Source organism: Agelaius phoeniceus, chromosome 14 (assembly GCF_051311805.1).
Source record: "Agelaius phoeniceus isolate bAgePho1 chromosome 14, bAgePho1.hap1, whole genome shotgun sequence".
Lineage (NCBI taxonomy): Eukaryota > Metazoa > Chordata > Aves > Passeriformes > Icteridae > Agelaius > Agelaius phoeniceus.
The window spans coordinates 8362279-8384393 of NC_135278.1; the positions used below are offsets into that span (position 1 = coordinate 8362279).

At 45.1% G+C, this 22115-nt stretch overlaps 1 protein-coding gene across 4 annotated transcripts in view; it reads left to right on the plus strand.

The window, feature by feature from the left end:
• MAMLD1 (mastermind like domain containing 1) overlaps window positions 1-22115 on the plus strand; it is a 244035-nt gene that overhangs the window by 157219 nt on the left and 64701 nt on the right. The window contains exon 1 of one of the 4 annotated variants that reach the window (XM_054641516.2): window positions 5511-5880. The exons of the other annotated variants lie outside the window; for them this stretch is intronic. Coding sequence (XP_054497491.2) covers window positions 5827-5880 — 54 coding nt within the window. The 5' untranslated portion in view covers window positions 5511-5826. Of the gene's footprint in view, window positions 1-5510; window positions 5881-22115 lie in introns of those variants that run through there. 4 annotated transcript variants of the gene reach the window in all.

Genomic DNA, 22115 nt, shown 5'->3' on the forward strand with positions numbered 1-22115 from the left:
GCAGGTGGAATGTGCAGCAGCCTCAGCCCTGCCATCCAACACACCTGCAGCCCAGCACAGGGTTTGTGCTCGCTGGGCAGAGCCAGCAGCAGCCACACTGAGTGCACACATCACAGTTCAGGAGGGAAAATGTTTTATGCACAAGTCAAAATTGGAGAAATGTCATTCATTATCAAACATTTCAGTGTGTTGTTGCTGACAATAGAGCTATTGAATATGATATTATGTTAATTTGTATCAGCTTCTGTGCTTTTAATGAAAAATCTTATTAGCTGCAAGATGGTCAGAATTGAAATGTCTGTAAGTCTTCTACAAAAGCAGCTCATGGAATCACAGAATGGTTTGGCTTGGAAGGGACCTTTAAAGGTCATCTGGTCCAGACCCCTGCACTGAGCAGGGACATCTTCCAACTGTATCAGGTTGCTCAGAGCCCTGTCCGACCTGACCTTGGAAGTCTCCAGAGATGGGACATCCCTCAACCCTCTGAGCAACCTGTCAGCATTTCACCACCCTGATCATCTGTGTGCTTCCCTCAGCACTTGGGTAATCCCTTCCATTCTGAGACACTCATACGTTATGTTAGCATGTGCCTAAGTGGATCTCTGAGTGAATCTATGCAAATAATTGATTTCTGAGTTTAAAAATTAAATTCAAAAGATATCAATTGGAAGCAAGCATTTGGTCACTAAGCAGACATTAACAACTTGATTTTAAGTGATACTTTAGTAGAAGAAAGACAATGTACTTTTCTGAAAGTATGAAGAAGTTACTCACAGAGTTGTCATCTCTTAACTCCTAACAGAGAGATTAGATTGGTGTCTGTTTTTCCATATAAAAGACAAAATTGTAATTCACTTTAACTTATATAATTTTCTGAGATAATTCATGTGCCCACTGAAATGTTAGTATGGCCATCCATCTTTTGATGATTTTACCTATAGACTCTTCCATGGGAACTCATGTAAATAATGATTTATGGAAGTTGAAGGACTTACAAAAAGTTGATTGTACATGTTTTTATTTCGTGTCCAGTGAAGACCATGCTGAAAACCTTTAGTTAACTGCATACAATCAAAAGCTTTTTTTCTTGAAGCTTATTTTCCTTAAAGTAATGTTTCTTTAAAAGAATCGAATTGCTACATTACCACATATACATATATTTTTTCTGTCTGACTTACAGAATTACTCAATGTAGCAAGCATTACTGAGTAAATTAAAATTTATTGATGCATTTTATCTATTTTTAGATATTTTCCATATACTTCTAGTAGGAAAAAATCAAATATTGATAGGACTGAAAAGAGAGAAACTGAAAGATAGTAGATGTAGAGTAGATATTAGGAAGGATTTCTTTACTGTGAGTGTTGAGGCCCTGGCACAGGTTGCTCAGAGAAGCTGTGGATGCCCCATCCCCTGGAAGTGTTCACAGTGTGGTTGGATGGGGTCCTCAACCACCTGGTCTGGTGGAAGCTGTCCCTGCCCATGGCAGAGGACTGGAGGTAAATGGTCTTTAAGGTGTCTTCCAACCCAAACCATAGCAGCAAAGAATGGTTTGATTCTATGAAAAAGGACATGCAATTAAACACATTCAGAAATGACCTGAGATGTTGTTTTACTCAACACAATGTTACTGGTGGTGATAGTATTGTGACTTTCAGAAATGAATTGAAATTTTGCATGCATTAGTAATTTCATCCCTAGTTTATTACACTGCACTCTGGGGAAGTACCCAAAGGACATGACCCTTCCTGGTTCTGAGCATCAGCCAATTACAGACTGGCTTTGCTTAAAAAGAAACTTGCTAAGAGGCTTGCACCACTACCTGCAATTTCTCCTGCAACTGCTCAGTAAAAGTTTCTTTTCTATCTTCTGTAACATCAGCCTGTGGTCAGAGACAAGATACCAAATGAGCTGGGTTGCTGATCTGATCTAGCATAAGAAATGCAGTACTGACTAGTCCAACTGAAGGTTCATCTTGCCCAAGCTATTGATTCCACCTGATGTCAGGTTGCAAATGTGCAATAGGAGGCATCACATGCTTGCCATCCATCTGGTTCTGAGGCACTGACAAACCTGTGAATCCTTCAGTGAATCTGTGGTGAATCCTTGTGCTGCTCCCTTGCTGCTTCCCTTCAGTGTACAAGATGTGCTATGGGGCAGTCCTTTCTGCTCAGACTTCTGTTATCCTTTCTGGTGTCAGGAGCCCCAGAGGCCAGCTGGAAGTCAGACACAGTTCTCCTGAGAGAAGACTCCCAGCATCATGGTTACCTGGAAGTTCAGTTTTGGCATCTTTAGCTCACACCAGCCTGGAAGATGCAAACCTTTTCTCTAGCCCTTGGCCATCTTCCATTGGCAGTGCCTGTTGCTGGCACAACCCATCCAGGCTGTGTCTGAGTGCACAAATCTTTTGTTTGGTGAACACAACTTAGGGCAGTTATTTAGCATATTGCAGTTTTCCAGCTAACTGTTCTCCTTAGGTAGAAAGATACTGCTTTTTCAGAACAGTGAGTAAAGGAAAAACATTGGTCTTGTTTGGGATATTTTTGGTTTGTTATGTTTTGGGGTTTTTGTTTTGGTTCAAGGCACTCTTCTCATCCTTTTGTTATTTTTCAGATAAAGCTATAATTTCTCAGCTCTCCAACTCTGGCTTTTGAATAAGACATCTCCATGTGGAAAGAAATTACACTAGTTTTATAAAGGAACAAAGTAAACTATATTTTCTATGGATATTAAAGACGCTAAATGAAATGTGGCAAACTACTGTAAAATTGATAGATAATGTGATTAATCAGCAGTCAGGCCCAGGTTTGATGCCCAGCATTGGAAGAAGCATTTGAGATACTAGAATATGTTTTGCCAAGCCTCATGGCCATAACAGCTTTGATGTCATTAGAATCACATCTTTTCTGCAGAATCCTACAAGTCACTTTTTCAAAATAGGACAGAAGCATAGCAACAAGGTAGCCTGCAACATGCTTAGGGTAAGCCTAACCTGAGAAGATGAAATACTGCCCTGAAGAAGCCAGTGAAAGTTTTGTTATTGATTCCAGAGCAGCCAAGGATTCCCCCAGGTTAACTAGAGTAAATATGCCTAAAGAAAGGGCTCGTAATTTAATCACCAAAGACCAAAACTGCAGCCTGAAATCCCCTGCTTAGCCATTACCTATCACTGAAAATGAGTGATCTCTGCAAGGGGTTTGTTAAATGCTGACACAGTCTGAAATTGGGGTTTTGAGCACACCCAAAGCTGTCCTTGCCATTGTTGAGCCATCCAGGCTGATCAGCTCAGTGCACCAGGTCTGGCAGCATGGGCACACTTGGCACTGAGCTGCTGGAGTGACATCCAGAGCCTACACAGCTTAAGCCAGCAGGTTCAGAAGGAAAATGTTGCCACAGTTCTGTCATGGACTAACTGCTAAAAGTGTCTTGATTTGATTTCCCTCTGAGCACACCCCACCTTACAGAGGAGAACACAAAGCACTACCTGGCAAGCAGCTGCCCATGGCAGCTAAAGGCAGCAGCATCAATCCTGCTGCAGAGCAGGCACACACAGGACTCCTCTACCCCACCCATGTCATCTTCCTTTTGGGGAAGGCCTTTGGTCTAGTTTTATGGAGTGAACAAAGCAAATGACAGTTCTTAGAAAGTATTGTCATCTGTCAGGAACTTCAAATGTTTGGCAAGAGTCATAAATGACAAAACTTCTTGACAATAACTGGTATAGAAAAACTGACAGGCACCCACTGTTCATCATCTGATCATGGTGCTGTCAGTAGGTCCAGCTACAGCGTGTGTGAATCCCTGGGTGCCCCACGTGTTCCATACATATGTATTTTAGTTCCAGAATCTCCAAGGAGGAAGATGGGAGCCCTTACACACACATGTATTTTCAGGGGAGGGGGGTTCTGACATTGCACACTGGGCAGACAGTGGCACCTCCTTCCAGTGGAGCTTCATTCAGGTGTGATGAATGTGGATCTTCCCTGAGCCTGCTCATTTTAGGTGACTCCTGCTCAGCATGTTGGCTCTTTTAGATCCCATGCTGATGCCCTAGTGCTGTGTTTGGGCCTTAGCACCTCAGGCAGGGCAGTAGATTTGGTCTGGACAGCCCAGCAAACCCAAACATCAGATGTTGATACAACTCCCTTTAGTCACTGAAACCTTTTGAGATCTGGCCCTCAGAAGCTGTAGAATTCAGAGTGTTTACACCCACAAAAGTTTATTATTTTTGTGTTTCTTTTTTTTTTCAATTGACAAAATAGATCAAAGTAATTTAAAATAATATAAAAGGCAAGAGCACTAGAAAAGCAAACCAATAAGTTTCCAAACAATGCAAGCTGAAATACCACAAATACTGCTAAGGGAAGCGGGCCCATTGTTGCAGCTGTCACAGGCAAGCCAGAGGCTTCAGCAAAGCTAAAAAGCAATGCTTCTCTGTTGGTGAACTGTTATTGCCAATATTTAGCTCAGGTACAAAGATGGGTTTGGAGGTCTCTGAGTTTGCTGCAACTTGAAGGTGATTGCTGTCTGGAAAACTTTCAGGAAAGCGAGGTCAGATTCTGGCTCCACTTTTATGTATTTGGTTACAGTAAAGGGTTGTATTCAAATAACTTTCTAATTTTACAGAGCATAATTTACTCATATCACTATTTCAGGAATGATCTTAGAAACTACACATTTTATTACAAATGCTAGTAAGTCTTCCACACCTCATCCATTGAGTCAATGTACTGGGACAGAGTTTCTAGCATCTCCAGTTTATCAGGATAGGAGTGACAATTGTAGTGATTTAGCAAGGTAATAAAATGAAATTATACCACCAATTATTTGTGGACCCAGTGTGCTCTCCTAGCTGCCTGCAGCTTGCTCTTCCCAGTTCTTTCTGCACAGTCCAAGAGGAGGTCTGAATAGGTTCTCAGCTTTCAGTTGATGGTCTATCAAAATTAGTATTCAGAGGTTGCAGCTTGTAGCAAGCACATTTATAGTCATATGAGAAGTGCGTGGCTTTATGGGAGCTCTCTATTTGGAATTGTGTCTGTCTTAAAAAAGACATGTACATAGCACAAAAGATGAAAATGAAAGAACTCTGCTGTTTCCTTCTTGCTAACCTGGGTTCACCTGGGCGAAATGAGTTTAACCCTTTTGTGTTAAGAGTGCTGAACAAACTATGTCACAAAGGGACAGGAAACTACATTCTGTAAGAATAACTCAAACCTTTACACTTCTTGCTTTTGGCTTCTTTTCAGTGATTTGATCACTTTGATTTGGAAGGAAAAAAAATCTATTAATTGCCAGTAGCTTTCTGACCTATCTGACTTTGTACTAAGTGAATTTGAAGGTCTACAAGGAAGGTGCTAAACATTCTAAGTAGCTTTTTGTGTATTAACATTTTGACCATTGGCTGGTTAATTTTCGCCTTCATGCACGGAGAAAAAAAAATTAAATCCTTGGATCTGTGAGGTGTCCAATTTCTGTAGAGAAGAAAGTGTTACTTCCCCTTTAAGCCTGGCGCCGTTCGTGTGTGTGAGTGTGCGGGCTGTGTGTGTGAGTGTGTGTGTGTCTCCTCCTCTTTGAGTGACACAGCACTTAGATATGCCTATCAGTAACTTAAACCCCACAAACTCCACCTTCTAAGTGAGGAAGCTGTGGGTTGATGGAAATGTAGTGAGCAGATCGAGACAGACAGTGAATCATTAGCAAACTGCAACGCCAGGATGAACTTGTCTGGAACCTAAAAGGAGAAAACAGGCTGCGAGTCCTCTGCGGCGCTGGGTTTGCTCAATACAGCCAAAGTGGATCTAAAAGCCGGCTGATTCCCAGTCCAAGATGCTGCTGGTTTCCCAGCGGGTAGAAGCACCACGGATGGAGCCACATATTCCAGTAAGTAGCATTTGAAATCGATATGGGCTGGGAAAGTAGGAGCTGGTTTAAAAGGACTTAAACACCCTCGGAACAGTTGCTCACCGGGCTCGGCACGGTCGCAGCCAAGCTGGAAAGTTTGCAGGGGCGGTTCAAGAAAGTGCCCACCTTGGGCTGGCTCTGCCCGCGGGTCCCGTGTGCCGGGGCCGCCGGAGGGAAGGGGACAGAAACTTGAGGGGGGAATTTCGCCCTCCATTCTGGTCAGAGCTGAAGTCGGACCACGGAGAGGAGGACAGGAGGGAGGGGGTCCGTGGGCTTTAAAATGGTGGTGAAGAAGGTGATTTGCGGTGCGGTGCGGTCCCGGGCACGGCGGCGGGGCAGGCAGTGCGCGGCAGCGGGGGACGCTCCGAGGGTTTCCGTGTCATTGCTCGGGTGGTGACGCGCTGGGCTGCGGGCAGAGGCGCTGGATGCTGCGGGAAGAGGCGGTGGATGCTGTCGGGGGCGAGCGGGAGCGGGGACCCGCCGGTGCGCCCGGCACCGCCAGCCCGCGGGTTCTCGTGTCAGTGCGGCCGGGCCGGCTCAGCCATCGTCCGGGGATTTCCAGCTAAACTTGGATCAGACAGGCAGGGGAGGATAAACCCGTCATCGCCCGGGGACTCCGCCGGCAGGGTGTCACGCGTGGAGGGGCTAGCGGTGGTCCCTCTAGTATCATTTTTTAAATAATTCCTGGTATTTGCGTTGGCAGCCGCGTGCCTGGTTATTTTGGGAACCTGAAGCGCACGTTCGATAGGCAGGATTGTGAACAAAAGGCTCGTCCGAGCCCCGAAGGAGCCCTGGGTTGTTGCTGACGGGAGCGTGGAGCGCGGCGCTGAGCCCGAGCTGCGGGAGCGCGTGTGCGGGAGCAGCTCCGAGTGCGGGCGCTGCTGCCGTCTGTCCGTCCGTCCGTCCGTCCGTGTGCTCGGAACAGAACGCGTGAACAAAACGCGTGCTGACTCACGCTTTAAACTGTTTTGGTTTCTGATGCTGTGGTTAAGATCGGGGCTCAGCGCAATGGCAGGGTAAACACGGCGCTCGCTGGCTCGGTCCCACGTCCCCCCCCAAGGCAGGGGCTGCCCCTCTCCCCCGTCAATAGCCGGTCCCTCCTCCCGGTCCCTCCTCCGCCGCCTCTCCCGGCCTGTTGCTCGGCCCGGAGGAGCGCCGGTGCCGGGGGCACCGTGGCTTTTGTTCGTCTTTGGCTGGAGGGGGGTTGTCACCAGGGTGACTCGGAGGGATCCCGGGGAGAACGGCCGTTTCTGGGAAGAAAACGGGCTTTGATTTCCTTTCACACCGCCCCCCCCCGCCCCCTCCGGCCTCCCCCCCGGAACAATAAATTAAAAGGCCGCTTTTGTTTTCCACGGTGCTCCCGGCGGGGGGGCGGCGGAGCCCGGGGCCGGGGAGCGGGGCGGGAGGCGCCGCGGAGCCGCGGCCTGGCGCGGTCGGGCGGGCAGGTCCCCGGTGCGGCGTGCGGGGGACGCGCGGCCGGTTCCTCTCGTCTCGCCTCGTCCCGTCGGAAGCCGCTGAACGCCGCGAGCACCGGCGGCTTGTGAGGAGCCTCCTGGAAGAGCCTTCCTCCTCCGCCGCCGCCGCCTCCTCCTCCTCCTCCTCCTCGGGCAGCGGGGGCACCCCGCGGTGCCTCCCCCGCCCCGCCAGCGGGGGGATTAACTGCGTCTGGCCCCTTCCGCGGGCCGGGGGCGGAGGGAGGCGCCGGGCTCCCCCCCCCGCCGCCGTGCGGCCGCCCCGGCTGGGGCGGAGGGCGGGCTGTGGGAGCGCCGTGAGGGCGGAACGCTCCCCCGGTTATATAACGCGAGTCTTCCCCTACTTAGCCCCGTAATCCCCGGGTAATGCCTAATGCCGGTGCCCCGGGGGGCTGCGGGGCAGGGGGCGGCTGCTGCTCCCGGAGCTCCCCCTCTGGGCCGAGCTGATGGGGAAATAAAGCTGCTGATGTGCAAGATGGACCATATGGTGCCTCCGGGAGACAGGGAGCCGGAACGGCCTTGAACCCGCCGGTCCCGGCAGCTGGGTGCTGCCTCCCCCGGCGCACCGGCATCCCCCGAACGGGCTGCCCGGTTCGTGCCCTCCCGCTCCCAGCTGGGTGCTGCCTCCCCCGGCGCACCGGCATCCCCCGAACGGGCCGCCCGGTTCGTGCCCTCCCGCTCCCAGCTGGGTGCTGCCTCCCCCGGCGCACCGGCATCCCCCAGACCCGGCTGCCCGGTTCGTGCCCTCCCGCTCCCGGGGCGGAGCTGCCTGCCGGGAGCACCGACAGCGGCGGGAGGCACCGACAGTGCCCGGGGGAAGCCTCGCCCCGGGGAGAGGGGGAAACCCCCACGCACCGGGGACTTTTCCCCGCGGCCGCGCTCGCCCCGTGCGAGGCAGCGTGAGCAGTTTGAGTAAGTTACACGCGAGCACCTAAAAAAGCAGCGATCTAGTGCTGGCACTGCCCATTTTCAGTCCTCTCTCCCTGCCATATGTTTAGAAGGGAGAAAAAAAATGCACTTTGGGAAGGATGCTCTCAGCTGAAGGAGGAGGTGGGCTGGGGGGTGAGGTACAAGGAAATTCCATGTTAGGAAAGCATTAGCAAGGGGTGACTTCTAATGTTTTCCTGCGACTGACGTTGACAGTGACACACATGTGTGGGTTGATATTGGAACGTCACAGAGTTTTTAAACTCAACCAGGAAATAGTCTGTTGCTCAGGGATAAAAAACAAATAGTCTGTACTGTAAGGCAGGTAACATGCAGTTAACAGCCCTCGAGTGAGTGAAAAGCTGTTCAATGTTCTCAATTGAGCAGCTCAAATTCAATCCAGCTTTTTATTTTCTGAGAGGTTTATTCTCTTTTTTACATGTGGTTTTTCAGCTCTATTTTTATTCCTTTTAAGTAATACTTCAAAATCAGAAAAGCACATATTGTCAGGGCTTTGCTTTTGGTCCCTTGTAATAAAGTATTTTGAACTGTAAAGTGTCTTGGATTTTTTTAAAGCTAAAGTAATTGTTAGAGGGTTTGGAGAGGGATTAGTAATTAATTAGTAGTAGTAGTAGTTATATTTTTAATTTTTTTTGTATGACTTCCTCTTAACACAGGTAGGAGTGTTTAATAAATACGATGTTTTTTACTGACCCCCTTGTAAATGTTACAGTGTGGCAGCATTTGGAGATTTAAAACGGGATTAAGAAGCTATTGTGCTAGATGGTTTCTGAATATGCAGGAAGATTTACTGCAAGAGTTCATGATCCCAGGTGTCAGGGTGATACTCTTGCCCTGACTTAAGAGGTCACTAACCTGCCTGGGTGTGACTGTAGGACAAGAGCTGACCCAATAATGGGCTTCATGAGAATGACAAAAGTTAGGGAGGCAGAAGGAAACATAAGGGCAAGAATAACAGTAAGAAAAATCCCTAAATTGTCCTGTAGGTTAAGTACAGTGCAACTCGCTGGTTCCCTGTAATTTAATCAATAAATGTTCTATGTTACTTGCTCCTCTGATAAAAGTTGCCTTAAAATAACTTTTATGAGTACATAGCCATGGGAAAGTGAAGTAAATAGTGCAGAAGCTGTGACAAATGGGTTTATCCAAACTGGGGTATGGAGTAATAGAAGGTTGAGCTCCTGAAATAGGGAGAGGGGCAGAATCCCCAGGTTTTCATTGTTCCCTGGTGCTGGCTGTGTCAGCGTTTTTCAGCGTTTAGGAGAAGGTGACTGTAAGTTACGATTCATTAGTAATTGGTATGGTCTCCAAATAAAGATAGCTAAATCAGTTTAAATGGTGCTGGCACCTCTCCAAGGAGCCCTCTTTATATCTGACACATTTGCTGCAAACTTCTTTGAGGAACAATTAATATTGTACAGTGCTATATCATCCTCTGTGGGAAGAACAGTGATGTAACTCACTATGAAGGCTTTCTACCTGATGTTCCAGTTTGACTTGCAATGTTTAAAAAAAACCCCAAAACCAGCATTTTGAACTGAAGGAAGCAGAAGACACACCAAGGCTTTGTGTTGAACTGTTTTATATCAATATTGATTTTTTAAGGGGGTTTGTGTTATAAAGAGGGAGCTTTTATCCCCCTGAGCTCTTTGGCAATTATCTTCCTGCCATAAATGTTGATACGCACATAATGGATGTAACTAAAAAATCTCCTTATCCCAGCAGAAAAGGCTGACTGTTTGTTGGAGCAGAGAGAATGCTGAGAGTGTGAATAGACAAACCCATATGTCGCTGGTGAGAGAGATAAATGATGGACGAACAGGAGTTGGTTACTATGGATCAGCACAATAAACCAATTCCCATCATACACCTCTCTTAATAATATACCAGTCTCAATGCCATTGATGGGTAACCTAGGTAGCACCAGTCAACTGTAAGTTTTTCAACTGTTCTTTTCTACATATCAAAGAACAGTTGGGACATTTCTAATTTTTTCAGATGTTGAGTGCTAAAATTACACAGAACTTCCTTCCTTGCCAGTAATTTTGAAGGGGAACTTTAGAGCACAGCTGTAAAATGCCAAATGTGCATGATACCACTGTGTGCTTGTAGTAAGTTTTGTGTTGTGCACTCCTAAAAGGCAATCACTGAAAAAATACGTGATGAAACTGGTTGGGTGTATAGTGCTGCCTACATTAGGGTTGTTTCAGGATTGGACTGGGTTTTGGAAGATACTGGAATATTGTTTTAAGTGAAAATAGAAATAGAAAAATGCTGTTTAATTTTTAAAAACAGCCCTGTAGAACAGGCAGTGATCAGTACCACAATTTTAACTTTCTGTAACCCATTTCAGGACTGCCAGCAGCTGAAGGGAAATTACAAAACAGTCTGTGCTTGTATCACTGTCTCCTTCCCTTGTTCTGTATTATCACTGCTAGTGCTTTGCACAGAAAATTGAAGTCTTTGTCATTTAGAGGTTTCACTTTATGTCCTTGTCTTCTGGTAGATATTTCTCATTGCAGTTGCTATGGACTGGCCTGTTAGTTCACAATGGAAGTATATCTCAGGGTGACAGCATAAGCAGGGCTTGTGGCTCTCAGGATGTGACGCCATGGTTTCAGAAGTTGCCAGTTACACTACCAGAGAGCAGTGCAGTTAGAGTGGGATAAGTTTCAAATGAGTTGAAAGGAGTACTTATTCCTCTTGGGAGCCCTTCTCACTGGTAATATTTTTCATTTTATTAAATAGAGGAAAAAGTATTACCAAGTCATTACCTTCCTTTAAGAAGAAAATACTTATTTTGTGCAGCACTTACTTGCCAAGTTGGAGTAGTTCTTTCAGAGCTGTTACCCTTGGTGTGCACCCTGGGTTAACCGCAAGGTGTTCATTGGGTAGGGTGGTAGGAGAGTACACCCAGCTTTCTCCTTCCAGGGCCCAGCCTAGCAGTACTTTTCCATTTTGTAGTGGATGAGGCTCAGATTTGATCCAAGAATTTTGGGCTCAAGGATCAGGCCCTTCAGTACAGACAGGGAATTGTTGTGTGCCTGCACCCTGCTCATTCTCACCTGATGGGGGAAGCTGACTGGAAGCAAAGCAGGGCTCAGTGTATATCTCTGATGGACGAGTTTTACCTGGCTCTTTGCTCCTGTGGAGAACCTGTTGTGCCCAAAGGGAAGAGCAGAGGAAAGAGCTGTGGGTTTCCTTCCTGCCCTCCCTACCTACTAGGCAGCTGGGCTGGCTGGAGGACACTTGCTGTGCCCAGGGAGTGTGTGGCTGGAGGCTGTATCCGTGGGGCCCAGGCGTGGGAGATGCAGCAGGATGCAGGATTTCATATGGCCTTGGCTCGGAGCTGCCTCATGGCTACAATGAGCCATTGATAAGCACTGACCTGATTAAAGGGCTGCTGCTCACGGGAGGGTTGGGTGCACCCTGGGCCTCTGGCAGGGGCTGCTGGGCTGCCCAGGATTCCTCTTTGGGAATGGGTGGCCATACTGAGGAGGGGCAGACCAGAATTCACTGGAGTGTCCTGTCCAGAGGAAGGCGTCATATTGTGACTTGTTGAGAGCCACGGTGTTTTTCCCTGAAGGGACTTGGCAGTTTTATTGATAAAGGAGTGTTACATAAGTACCCCATCAGGCATGTCCTGATTTGTTAATAATTGATGATCTGGGTAGTACAGAAATGCTGGTGCTGTTAAAGCACTTCCAAATAGATCTGCAATCTCTGCAGGCTCCCTGCTTGACTTTTACTTTAATTGTAATAAAGGCACTTTGCTTTTTTCCCATTTGGTTTTGGGGTTCTTTTTATTTTCTTGGTGATCACGCTGCAGGTGCCTGTTGTGCTTCCCATTTGGTCAGGGCCAGCTGGGTTCTCAGCCTGGTGCAGGCAGGATGGAGGTTCCCTCTGCAGGGCCAGGTGTCATCCCACATCAGGCCATCTCTTGATTGCCTGACAGCAGCATCAGCCCAGGGAGAATCCTGTTCCTTGTGCCTTCCACCTTTGGAGGGAAGGGATCTGGTGGGAATGGAGGCAGTGGTGCCTCTGCAATTCCTGCACCAGGGTTTTCTAGCACAGGAGCCAAGATGCTTTCTCGCACAGCACTGAACAGGTGCCCTTCGGTTACCCCCCTGTTGATAACAGGCTGTGTTTGCATGGATTTAAAACCTGGCTACTTTCATGTGCCACAGCTAGAGAGATTGGGAAAAACATTTACCTCTGCTGACACACATAGAAAATAAATACTTACTGGGTGTCATCATCATGATCTGGCTGCCTCTTTCTTCTTGCATGGTTTTTCTTTTCTGTGTAAGTTTCTTTTTCTCTAGAATTAAGTACCTCAAAACTCTGAGCAGGTTTGAGAGTTACACCTACCCCAGACCTACCTATTTATTGCTTTCAGAGTAACCCAGCGCATTTACTCTGTTGAGGGCAATGAAACCCATTACCTGCATTAAAATCCAAAGCAGCAAGGTAACTTTCTAGTTATGTTGTGAAATATAATGCCATTGTTGGCTTTTATTAATGTCTCAAGGTAGATTACACGGTGGTTAGAAGCCTGTTCTGCTGGGCAAAAGACTGTCTGTAATTTCAAGTGGTTGATCCTGATCAGGCAGTTGGAGCGGCTGCAGCAACAATCCCTTGGAGCTCTAAATCACATTTGTCACAAGATCTGCCTGGTAGTATTGGCTGCTCCAAGCCTTACACCGACTTCTCAGCATTCCATCCCTTCGGTTGGATCACAGCAGTGAGGGACTTGCCAATCTTCCCTGTTCTTTGTGCCTAATTCTGAAAGACTGGCAGGCTTTATGCTCTGTTTTCTGAAGAGGGCCCAGCTTTACTAAGCTGCCTGTCTGTCAGGGATTAATTTAACCTCTAATTACTACATTTTCTTCACAGTTTGCTGCACATGAGCGTGTTGTAACAAAAGCACAAAGAAGTATGTCATTTTATTTAGCCACTACTCTGAAATTAATTTAGGGGGTACAGAGTCAGATCTGACACACTTGGTGTTAAAATAATTGTGCTGGCATTAGAATTAAAGTACATAATCTTGTTGTTTCTAATGATACAACAGTACTAGTGTAAATAGTGTTGTTAAGTCGTTAGTTATAGCCACAGTAATAGAAGTGATATCTACTTACAGAGAAACACTCAAATAAGCATCTCAGCAAAAGTTTCCCCCAAATAATTCATGGTTTCCTCAAAATAATGGCATGATTTCTGCTTGATTCCCATCTGACATTTTGGGTTAGGATTACATATCTAAGTGTAGTTTGTTGTTTTTTCTCAAAAGGTCTGCCAAATTGCAGTAAACAAACATTTATGATGGCTTGGGCTTCTTCCAGCCTGGATAATGATTTTTGTTTTTTGGGTTTTTTTAACATGCGGCATCATGGGAACAGTACAAAAGGCCGTATATCCTCTTGTCCCTGCTCACAGTGACATCAGCAGTGCCACAGTTCACACTGAGAGCAGCCTGCTGTCTTGAAAGAAGAGAGTGAGTCTGCTCCTGTTACAAAACATGGGATGACTTTCTTCTTTTCCAATTCTGTAATATTTGCAACAAAGGTGTCAGTTGCTGTTTTTTTCCTTTTGGAAAGGTTAGGCTTGGGAAATGCAGGCTATCTCCTGTTTAGGGAAGATCTGCCTGGTAGAATGTAGAATGTAGCTAAAGGTTGTTGGTGTTACATCAGAAATGTGCAGTAGGGGTCTTGTCATCCAGCACCGTGTTCATCAACTCTGAGCCAGGCTTGTTAAACATGTAATTTTAACTTCGAAAATGTAATTTCTCATGTAACGTTGGATTTTAAAAAACATTGGTTATGTAGTAATTGTTTATTTCAAATGGAAGCAGAAGATTGGTTGTATGTTTTTGTGTTGTGCATTTGAGGTACAAAGCATGGGCCCAGCTCAGTAATTCTCCTTCAGTGAAAACTGTAGGTGCATTTGATGGGAAACTTCTCCTAAAGATTCCCCAAGGTCAGGTAGGACACAGTTACAGAGTCACATCCTGTATTTCCTTTCTCAAAAGGAGAATTAATGTGGCATCGTTATCCAGGCTTGTGACAACAGTGACACAGATTGCCAAAAAGACTAATGGAAGGAAAGTGATGATTGATTCTCTTTACAGTAGTAGATCAGATTATTTCTCTGAATTCTTTCTTCAGTTCTCTCAATTCCCAAACTGTAACCAGTTACAGTGGTTATTTACTCTAATTACTTCCAATCTACGAGTAAATCGAACATGAATTAAGATCGACTGATGAGAGGGATGGGGTGGTTCCTGAGCTGACAGTCAGGTTTGGAGATGCTCTCACTGGTCAGAAGTTCAGGATGGTTTGAAAGCTCTGTGGAGCAAGTGGGATTTTTTGTGGATATCAGTTTTCATATAACAAGCCAAGGCTGAGTAATGCTTATTCTAATTTCAAAGTTGTCCACATTTTTTTTAAAGGGCCTGAATATCTGTATGTATGTATTGCTGGAGGCAATTTTAAGAGTAAATAGTTCCTAGGTTCTTATTGTCCATTGTAAAATGGGAATGGTGGTGCTTTACCTTTACCTCCACACTAAGTATCCTTAACTAGTTAAATAAATCATCAGTGCTTTTTACCAGCTGAGGTCTTTAGGGTCCTTTCAAATTGTTGGAAATTATATTCAAAATAAAGGCAGGTATATCCTACTGGAAGCCTCCCTCACTGTGAACAACAGTTTTATTTCTTTGCTGTAATGCCAACTTAGGTGGATTTTTTTTATTTTTTATTTTTCCCCCTGATATGGCATTATAGTATCTTTCTTTTTGCTGAAACTTCAGAATTTCATGTAGGGGTAAAGAATATATTTAAAGATAAAAATGGCATCTACGCTCAGGCATGTATTTTAATGTTTCATTCTCTGTCAAGGGTCTTCACAGGTTTAAGTTTTTGCAATAGTAAAAAAGTCAATATTTTACAAAGACATTTGTAAAAGTTCCAAACACACCAGTAGCTTTGTCCCCAAGCATTAGTATCTAAACATTCACATTAGTTTAAGAATAAATATGTATCACTCATTTCATGTGGTTATCAGGATGGATACTGAGTATAATTTCACTTTGCTTGGACTAGATACTTAAAATCTTATTAGGTTTTTGACAAGTCCAAGTTTATATAACTAAATAATTTCTGAATGTATTTGATACTTTAGTAACCCAGTAGATCTTGCTGAGGGTCAGGTACTTTTAAGGACCTCACTTTTTCTGTTACCTTAACTTACTTGTTTCTTAATTAATTGTGTTGATTTAAATAAATTCACAGAGAGAAAAACTCAAGTTTATACAATCTTCTAGTCAGAAATACAGGCAAAAGGTTTTGATCTCTGACTGTCAAATGGTGACTCATTAAAAAGGAATTTTTGTTCCTCCCTTTTCAAAGGGTTACTCACTACCAAGCAGTAAATATCTAGTTTTGATGCTACTGCATTGAAATGCTTGACATTGTTGGTATATTAAGTCCAAAGCCTGTAAGACTGTTTGTTCACAGGCTTCATGGGTTTTTTTGTTTGTTTTTCTCAATTAAAGAAACCCATTGGAGGATTTTCTTCAAGCTTTACCCTGTCAATTTGAGTACAGACTTTGTTTGGATTTTAATAACAGAGGACCCTGTCCATACTTTAAGCAGTCGGTCATTCAAATTATTTTTAAAAGCACATGACCAAGCAAGCAGTAATTTCTTTCTAATTTTGCATTGGGTAACATTAGACAAGGACATTGGAATTCATCTAAATCAAAAAAATTTTCTTTGTCTTCCACATCAAGTGTTGTGTGCTAAGCATTTTCTAATACTGCATAGCGTAAAGCTGAAAATAAATTGTACTGAAGAGAGACAGACAAAATCCAGCCCAAGGCATGCCCTTTTCCTCCATTTCCATATTAATCTTGACTCTCTGAGCCATCTCTTTTGTCTTCCTGTTCTTACCTATTCTGCACGTTTGATGGAAGGGCACAAAGGCATGTTTGAATCTTCCATCTCATCTCCTCTTCTTAGGTATGAATTTGTTGGTTTGAATTTACATAGCATTGGAAAGATGTTTTCTTGGTTGCAGCAACACTTGTGTTTGACTTGAAGCAGAATGAGAGTGCATTTGGGCTTTTCAGTACTTACGAGACGTGAATCTTGGTCCCTGATCCCAGGAGGTAGATCAGACTTAATTTCAAGTGAAAGTCCTGCATCTTCAAATAACTTCCCATGTCAGTTAAAGTTCAATATTCTTGAATTCCAGAAATGTAGATGAGTCAAATCTGAAGTTTAGGGCAAGTGTGAAGGATGAAAGAGAAAATGTAGCTGTTTCTTCTGACGGCGCTCTCCCCTCCCCTTCAGGGCTCCCACAGTCTGTCAGCTGTAACGGAGTGATTTGATTACTTTGTAGTGTTAAGCTAAAAGAATAAATCTGAGAGCCTTGGGACTGGGGAGCCAATACAACAATCAAAACCAAACAAGTTAATAAACGTGAAGCATTTCTGCTCGGTGCTGCTGTAGAAATGCTGGTTCCAGAAATGCTTGGGGCAGCCGTGGCCATGGCCCAGTCAATTAGTGTAAGTACATCCCCTGTGCACACCACCATTAGCTGCATGCTGGGGGCTCAGCTCCCTGTTTTGAAGGAGAAGTGTGGGTTTTTTTCTGCTGTTTATAAATTATGAAGATGTTGAATGTCTCAGGATAAACTGTTCATTGCTCACCACCGTGCTTCCCATTCTCTCTACATACCTAGAAAAAGCTTGACTTAGGCCATCTGAATTGCCCTCTCTTTAAAATCATTTTGGCCTTAGACATTATCTACGAATTTCTATTTTCCCCTTTTCAGTTCTTCTCTCCCCCAGCCCGGCATCCCACAAACTAGCCAGAAATAGAGCATTTCAGTGACTGTCCACAGAGGTGGTTTGAAATCCAAATGCCACCCTCAGACTGGTTTCAGGCAGAGTCATTTGGAAGACAGTATACATAGAAGTACTGTGAGCTACTGCAGCAGTGTCAAGTGGTGTTGAGTAAGAAAACCTGTACTACTTGTCTGCATGGAACTGCCTGTGGATGTGGGTACTTGTGCAGATCAGACCTGGATTACTTACAAAGAGCCTTCTGCTAGCCTGTAGCTTTAATTTTATCATATCTAAGAATGGCAGTAATGGCAAACTAGCCAGGAAATGACCAATTCTGGCTGCCCACAAGACCTCCCTGTGGAGCATCTACGTGTATGTTATTTCAGGGTATTCAGTGGCCAGCTAGCCCAGCAAACATCCATTTGTTGGTGTTCGTGCCTGGAACAGAAACAGGTACAGCCCTTTGTGCAAGAATGGCAGAAAATGTGCCACTGAGTGCTTTGCCATCTGCTTCTCAAACTGTGGTGAAGCAAACTGTTAAACTTTGCATGGAGCTTAGGGCTTGATTAACTTAAATTACCATCCTGTGGTTCATGTCTGCAATGCCAAGGGGATTAGGTGGCATGTATTTTCAAGAAATACACGTTCATTATTCAGAAGGGTTATGCAATAACATCCAGTGGTCATTTCCTTTAGGAGCATAGCTGTGTTGGTAGTGTAGCTTGTTTGTTTGTGCATTCATCCTGCTGGAGCCCAGCACTGCCAGCACCGGCCGCGCAGGCTGGGGCTGCTGCAGCCACACATGGAGAACCTCAGAGCTTGAGGTGAAGAGGTCCAAAGTGCAAGGAGGCAATGGCAGGGGAGAGAGAGCTGGGATGGGCTGGGACCAAAGGGAGGGCAAAGCCAAGGAGACAGAAGAGCTAAGGAAACTGGGCAGGTATCTGGGAGGTGATGGAGGCGCAGCAGGTCCAGAACTGCCTCAGTAAGGCTGGAATCTCTCATGTGCCTGGTCCACAAGGTCCAGCATCTCCTACGACTTCCATTCAAGCAGTAAGTGCTTCCTGTGTGCAAACTTGTTCTGTGCTCCTTGGACACTGACTTCCAGGCACTGCTTTTCTTTATTTCTGTTGTCTCTTTTAAGTTTGCAACCCTTGTTTTTCCCTTGTACTCTTCCCTTCATGCCTTTGTTGTGGTTGCCCTGCTGCTGGGATCTCACCTGGTGTCGCCTCTCCAGAGGCAGCAGAGCTGTGGCAGGGAACAGCACTCTCTGTGATCACAGGCATGGCTTGGTTGGGTTTGTTTTGTCAGAACGATTTTTCTTTGGGTGAGCACAGGGCTGGGGCAGCCCAGGTATCGCACAGCTGGCTGAAACACAGCTGCTGTTCTCTGTGCAGCTGCAGGATGTGCCCCTTGGATGTGAGCTGGTGCTAACACTGAGGCAAAAGTCAAGGTATGACTGCCCTGCTGTCCTTATTCTGTGAATTCTCTGGTTCAGGCAGAAAGAGTGAGGGCAGCTTTCACCTGGCCAAACTGCAGCTCACTGCCAGCAGGACTGCAATGGCTGCCTGAGCTGAGTTTGAGCTGCAGAAGTTGCTTAAGATGTTAAGTAAATAATCTGGCCCTTGACACACATGGAACAGCAGAAGTGCCCAGAGCAGCACTGCCAGCCTGCCCCAGGCCAGCTTTCCCTGGGCCAGCCTTCCCTGGGCCAGCCTCAGGGGCATGTCTGCATGAGACCAGTGCACCTTGCTGTGCACTGGGAAGCTAGGTCAGGGGATCATCTGAGCTGCTAATTAAACATCTTTCCAAATCTCCTTCTACAGCAATTGGGATCTTAAGGTGGCCTTGGATTCTGTGAACCAAGGACGGTAATGTTCTCTTTTACAGCTGGTTCTGAAGCATTGTAGCTTCCCTGAAGTAAGGAGATGTAATTCAGTGTTTATAAAAGCAGACATGAAAGTAAAAGACTCTTTGGTTCTCTCTGAGAGCTTTTTCAAATGTAGAAAGAATGAGTCACTCGACATTTCATTACTGAATAGGAGCTGATTTACAAGTGTGTATGCCCTGAGATGAATGTCAGTGGATGAACTCCAATAGTTTCCTCCATGACCATGCTGTAAATGGGCTTCAGCCAGTTTGATGTAATTCATTTTGTGGCACTGTGCTGTCTTTTGAAATGGAAGCATCATCCTTCTTATGATCTTGTGAATGCTAGAAGGCCGATTAACATGGGAATTCCTGATTAGCTTTAATTCAGCTCTACTACTCCAAGAAAGCATAGTTCCTGAACTGCACAAAGAAAGCCTCTTCAAGCACGGATCCAAATCAGTGTACTGAAGATCCTGTTGGTAGGTGTGGTGACTATGATTAATATTTACTTGATGTCTTTCATCTTCCAAGTACTTTACACAGAGCAAGCATTTCATCTTCACAAAAGATGTATGAGTTAGGTGAAGTAAGTTTTACTCCCTCAGCTTTATTAATAAAGGCAGGGAAACGGAAGCAAGGAGATTAAAGTAGTTTGGTCATGGTTACAAAGAAGCTCTGAAACTGTGTAATTCCAGGTTTCTATTTCTGAGTCCAGACTAATGTCTCTTCTTGGTGAGAAGAATCAGCAGGACAGACTTTGGAGTAAGAACATCATAAGAGCTCAGTGAGGGATCACTTAGGCTTGTGCCCTGCCAGCCTGTTCTCCTTCCTCCTCCCTTACAGAGGCATTCCCACAGGTTGCCACTTGAGTTGCAAAGCTCCTGTGGATCTTTCTTTAGGCATATATAATGGCCCAGTTTAGTCATTGGTCTGGTTGGACCACTGAGAAATAAGTGTATGTTGAGATTTCTGGAATAAAAGAGTCTCTGCTGAAGTGAATGTGATGAGATGTGTATACGATTTTAATCAATTCAGTGGCTTACTGCATCAGAAAGTGCTTAAATTACATTGTTGAATTTTGAGCATGCAAGGGATCTCATTAATCTGTAAAAATTATTTGTTTACCTTTGGTTTGGATACGGCTTTGGAATACAGGTACTCATAGAGCTCTGTTTGAGTTTACACTGAAGTTTATTGCCACATCAGGGCCCTGGTTTGCAGCAAAGGCCGTGTCACCCTGATCTGCAGACTGGCAGGGAACCTGTTGAGGGCCCAAAGGTAGTTTTTGCCTTAAAGAGCTTCCTATTAAGATGAGTCAGTGGACAAAGCTTAACATCTGAGAAAGTTCTTGTCTGAGAAAACACCTGATCTTTTGAAAGAGAAGCCTCCTTGGTAGATGCATATGAGTTCTGTGCATCCTCAATCTGGTTGTGCAGCTGGTTGACTGTAATGGAAACCCTCACCTGGGAGGCTCCCCTGGGAGCCTCCCTCCTCCTGTGGGGGGGAAAGCAATTGCCTTTTAGTTCCTCCAATCCTACCTTAAAGAAGAAAGAGAAGATGCCCTTGGCTGAAACTGAAATCCACTCTGAGATGGTGGCCATAGAAGCCACTTCATTTTATCTAGATTTGACTGTAAATTGAGCCTCCTGTTTCACGTGGAGTAATGATTTTAATGCTGCAGTCACTGGCTGAGAGAAGGGAGGCAGGAGAGCAAAGCAGTGCAGCCCCACTCCCCTTGTAAGGCCATGGTTCAAAATGCTTAATTAGTTGTTTCAAACCAGTGGCTCTTCTCTTTTGAGGCAGGAATGATGTATCAGCAAAAGCTGACCAAATTGATGTAGCAAATCAATTCTATGGTAATCCGTTTATTTAAACTTTGGTACTTAAATTTATAAGCTCTTCTCAAGTGTGCCTGTGCTGCCATTCATTAGCCCTTATTCTTTTATGCTCTTGCTCAGAGGTTTGTGCTGCAGATAGCAAAATGGCCAGGACATGCCACTCGAAACTGCCTCCAAATGTAATTCAAGCAGGTCTGCAATAATAGTGCTAAAAGAAGAGCTATTTAGTGGCATTATTAATGGACAAAGAGTTCAGGCAGGATTATGAAAAAGTAAATTTTTATTAAGAGTGGAGGAGCTAGAAGAATGGACTGATTGCCCTGAGTCCTCTGGGCCCTCAAGCAATCAATTTCCCTTTCTAGTATTCAGTTACTTGCTAATTGTATTGATTTTTATCAAATATGTGTACAAATCAATTTTATATTTTAGTGCTATTAAAAGCTTCCTTCCTTCCTTGCAGGCAGTGCTGCTCTGATCATTCTCTTTGTCTTCCTTTATTTTAATGCTTTTATCCTAATGCATATTTTTGTTAGGACATGCATGTTTTCCTGTAGGACATTGAACTAGGCTGGGATTTTGCCTCCATGCTCAGGGGTGGAGCAAATAGGCATCAATCAGTGCAAAGCTCTGTGAAGTCAGTGGAACTGTCTGCTTAAGGAAAAATTGCAGGAAAGGGATGTGTGGTGTCGTAAAATGGGTGGGTGCAAGTGACCACACAGCGTGACCCCCTGAAGAACAGGAAGCACGGCTGCCACCGGATGGGGATTGTGCTGCAGAAAGCTTGTAATGAGAAACAGAGGGGATAAATGCTGAGCATGATGCACTCTAACTGAGTGAAGGGGGGGATGAAGTAGGGGTGGGAAAAATGAAACTCCTGTTTTATTAGGATGACCCCCATTGCTGCTGCAAGCTAAGTCACTTAGGCACTTCAAGTGAAGTGGATGCTGGAGACATCTCTGAGCAGAGCGAATATATTGAGCTCTGAACAAAATAAAACAACATTCTCCATTTGTGTTTGTTTATGCCCATGGCGATTCAAATTGTTCCTGTCAAAAGTACCTATTTTCTGAGACAGCACACGCTTGTGCTCTCCTTTTAATGTGAGCCACACAGTTTGGGTTTGGGGAGAATCTCTCTGGCTGTGTGTGAGCCTGAGAAATAGACTCTCATAATTTAAATGTTTGATGTATGTACAGCACTGCCAGAGATGGTGGGGACACTTTGGACTTTTAATGG